Consider the following 2,719-nt stretch of genomic DNA (forward strand, 5'->3'; position numbering starts at 1 on the left):
TTTTTTTTATTAAAGCTATAGTCTTTACGATAATAATTCCGTGGAATAAGAGAAGCACTTTCAATTAAAAGAAAATTCTATTGTCTGTCAGTGACAACATGTAACATTAAATCTAAAGTTAAAGCTATTCTAATAGTGTTGCAGCTGAAGTATTTATAGAAAATTTGAAATATTGATCGAGTTCCCAGATTTTGCTGCAATATGAGTAGAGTTTCACGCACAAATCTCTTCATTGAGGCGCTAAATTTTTCTTATCCGTCAACCCTGCGTAGTCGAAATTGGTCAGATCAAACTGCATCAATATAACAAGATAGGTTGTAAGTGATGAGGCCATCTGCTGGATAGAAAATGATAAATACAGGTTTTAGAACCGTGACTACATTTACCGTATAAAACAATGTCCAATCAAAGTGGAATAGGCTGCAGGATACCTTTGGAGCATGGTGCCATAGCTGCTGGGAAAAGATTTTCAACTCTTTACGTACTTTCCTGTCATACGTGCCGTAGCAGAGAGCCTTGTGGATCATAACCGATGTGTGTTTGCACTGAAAAAACAAAAAGTTTATTGTTGCGTTTCGGATATGGACTATCTACCAACCTCTACAAACACCAAGCTAGAAAATACTACTAACTGAACGATTAATGCTATGTAGAACCCGTCGTAGGTCATGTTGGACCATGCCAGGCGGAGTGTTGTCTCATTCGCGCTTGTCGCGTACGAGTGAATCACACCGAATATCGAGAAAACCGTAAATCCAAAAGCCGCTGCCAGGCCGACCATGGCCTGGGCGGAAAAGCACCGGTTAAACACTTCGATCGTGTCACTCAACTGAGCGTGTATCGTGGCAAACTTCCGGACCATTTTGCAGCAACTTTCCGTATCGGTGAGCTTCTGTAGATCCCTTTCGGAAGTTGTCTGAAAAAAATCCCTAGGCGGAACAGAGTAAGTGTTAGTCATTAGCATTCGCTTTGTTATGTGCAGTCCATTTAAAAATATGATTTCATATTTATGATTTTTTTAGCAAAATGGAAGTAATTTGTTGCAATTTTTAATATAATCTGTACTTTCAAATGGTGAAGGGGTTCTATGAAGAGTTTCGATACAATCAAACGAAATGTTCCAACTAACCACGACGAACTTACCCGAACAATTTATTCAGAGCAATGAATCGGTTCCGAATCGCAACCAGCGACAATATGAAATAGATTCCGGTGGTCTGGTAGCAACACATGGTCCAGAAAACAGAAAGTATCGCTGGAACCAGAACAAACCACTCAAGAGTGATTGGGAAACTATATCCAAAGGAGCTGACGATCATCATTAACAAAATAAACTCAAGATACCCTAAAGTAATTATTCCGATTCCGTTCCGATGGTCTTTCTGGTAGTTCCACCGGTGTCCGAAATAAGTTAAGAGCTAGAATCAATTTTCGCCATTAGAAATTCCTTTCACAAAAAAATAATGTATAAAGAAAACTACCTGTTGATCAACCTTGTTCAGAATCGTCGCACCCCGGAATACCTCGAGGCCATTTCCATAGTTCGAGATAATAGTGGTCAATAGAGAGCAAACGGAAACAATCATCGATCCATATAGACCATAGGTTAGAAGCATGGAATCGCTCAATTGCTGCATCTGTACCCGATAGACTCGAAAGGAAAAGTACAGTGTCGAGCAGCACATCAGTATTCCCCGAATCAGCACTAGTTGATCAGTCGGAGTCTGTTCGACCGATTGATCCTGAAAGTTGATGGTTACAGTCGAAAGCGAGAAAGCCCTGGTCACAAAATAAATTGGACGCGCAGCTTCGAGAAAGCTCCCAACGAAAAACCACTTCATGCCTGTGCGGATTGATCCGGACTGACTCTACTGAGTACCGGTTGAGGGATACTTTCGGATGTTCGTGATGGATAGCAATTACTCTAAAAGCCATCACGTTACGGTGTTTCGAAAAGTGCAGTGTCAGCATACCAAAGGTTGATGGAATTAGAAAATAATTGAAAATAGAGTCAATTCAACCGGAGAAAATAGAGTCAGTCAAATCGGATATAGTTTGTGTATATTGATAATTAGCGATTAGGGTAGCTCAAATAGGATGAACGTGGCGGAAGAGAAACTAGTCAATGGTAAAGTTATACATTGGTATGGGGTAGAAGGCTTTTGATGGGTTGGCACAAAGGCACTCAAATCAGTATGCTCTTGTTTATTCTTTAAATAAGACATTTTAGCACTTAGAAAAATGCTAGGATAGAATCGAAGCTAGTCGGGCGATTTTTTTTCTGCGTGGGTATTAAACTCTTTTATTCCACTTGTCGATCTATTTCCTCATTGAATCGGTAGTAAAATTGATCTCAAGATTTTGTCCCTTGCCACACAATAATCCGACTGAGCGTGAATTGTTTTTGAGAGGAATGCGAGGACCTTTATTAAAGTTAATTTGAGACGCGTTCTACAATTGCTAGAGACTGATACACAGCTAGTTAAAGGATTTTTTTTTGATAAGAGGTCCTTGAAGATAGTGATGAGCTTCCAGCTTAATTTGATTCTGTCTAATTATTGTGCATCATTGTTGCAAGTATAATTATTCGTCTAACGCTGTCCATATTTGCCCCATGCTGAGAATGCTGCAATTGAAGTTTAAATGCCACAATTTGTAGAGAGGCGTTGGATAATCCAATAAACGTTTTATTCAATTGCTCCGAATTGTAGACGTAAAT

At 39.5% G+C, this 2,719-nt stretch overlaps 1 protein-coding gene across 1 annotated transcript; it reads right to left on the minus strand.

Moving 5' to 3' along the window:
* Positions 1 to 229: 229 nt before the first annotated feature.
* Positions 230 to 1,841, minus strand: LOC131680884 (putative gustatory receptor 28b). The gene is made up of 4 exons (XM_058961599.1): positions 1,482 to 1,841; positions 599 to 916; positions 387 to 545; positions 230 to 334 (listed from the first exon to the last, which is right to left on the minus strand). Exons 1-4 carry the CDS (start codon positions 1,839 to 1,841, stop codon positions 230 to 232), a joined length of 942 nt encoding a protein of 313 aa, XP_058817582.1.
* Positions 1,842 to 2,719: the final 878 nt, after the last annotated feature.

This window comes from Topomyia yanbarensis, chromosome 2 (genome assembly GCF_030247195.1).
Source record: "Topomyia yanbarensis strain Yona2022 chromosome 2, ASM3024719v1, whole genome shotgun sequence".
Taxonomy (NCBI): domain Eukaryota; kingdom Metazoa; phylum Arthropoda; class Insecta; order Diptera; family Culicidae; genus Topomyia; species Topomyia yanbarensis.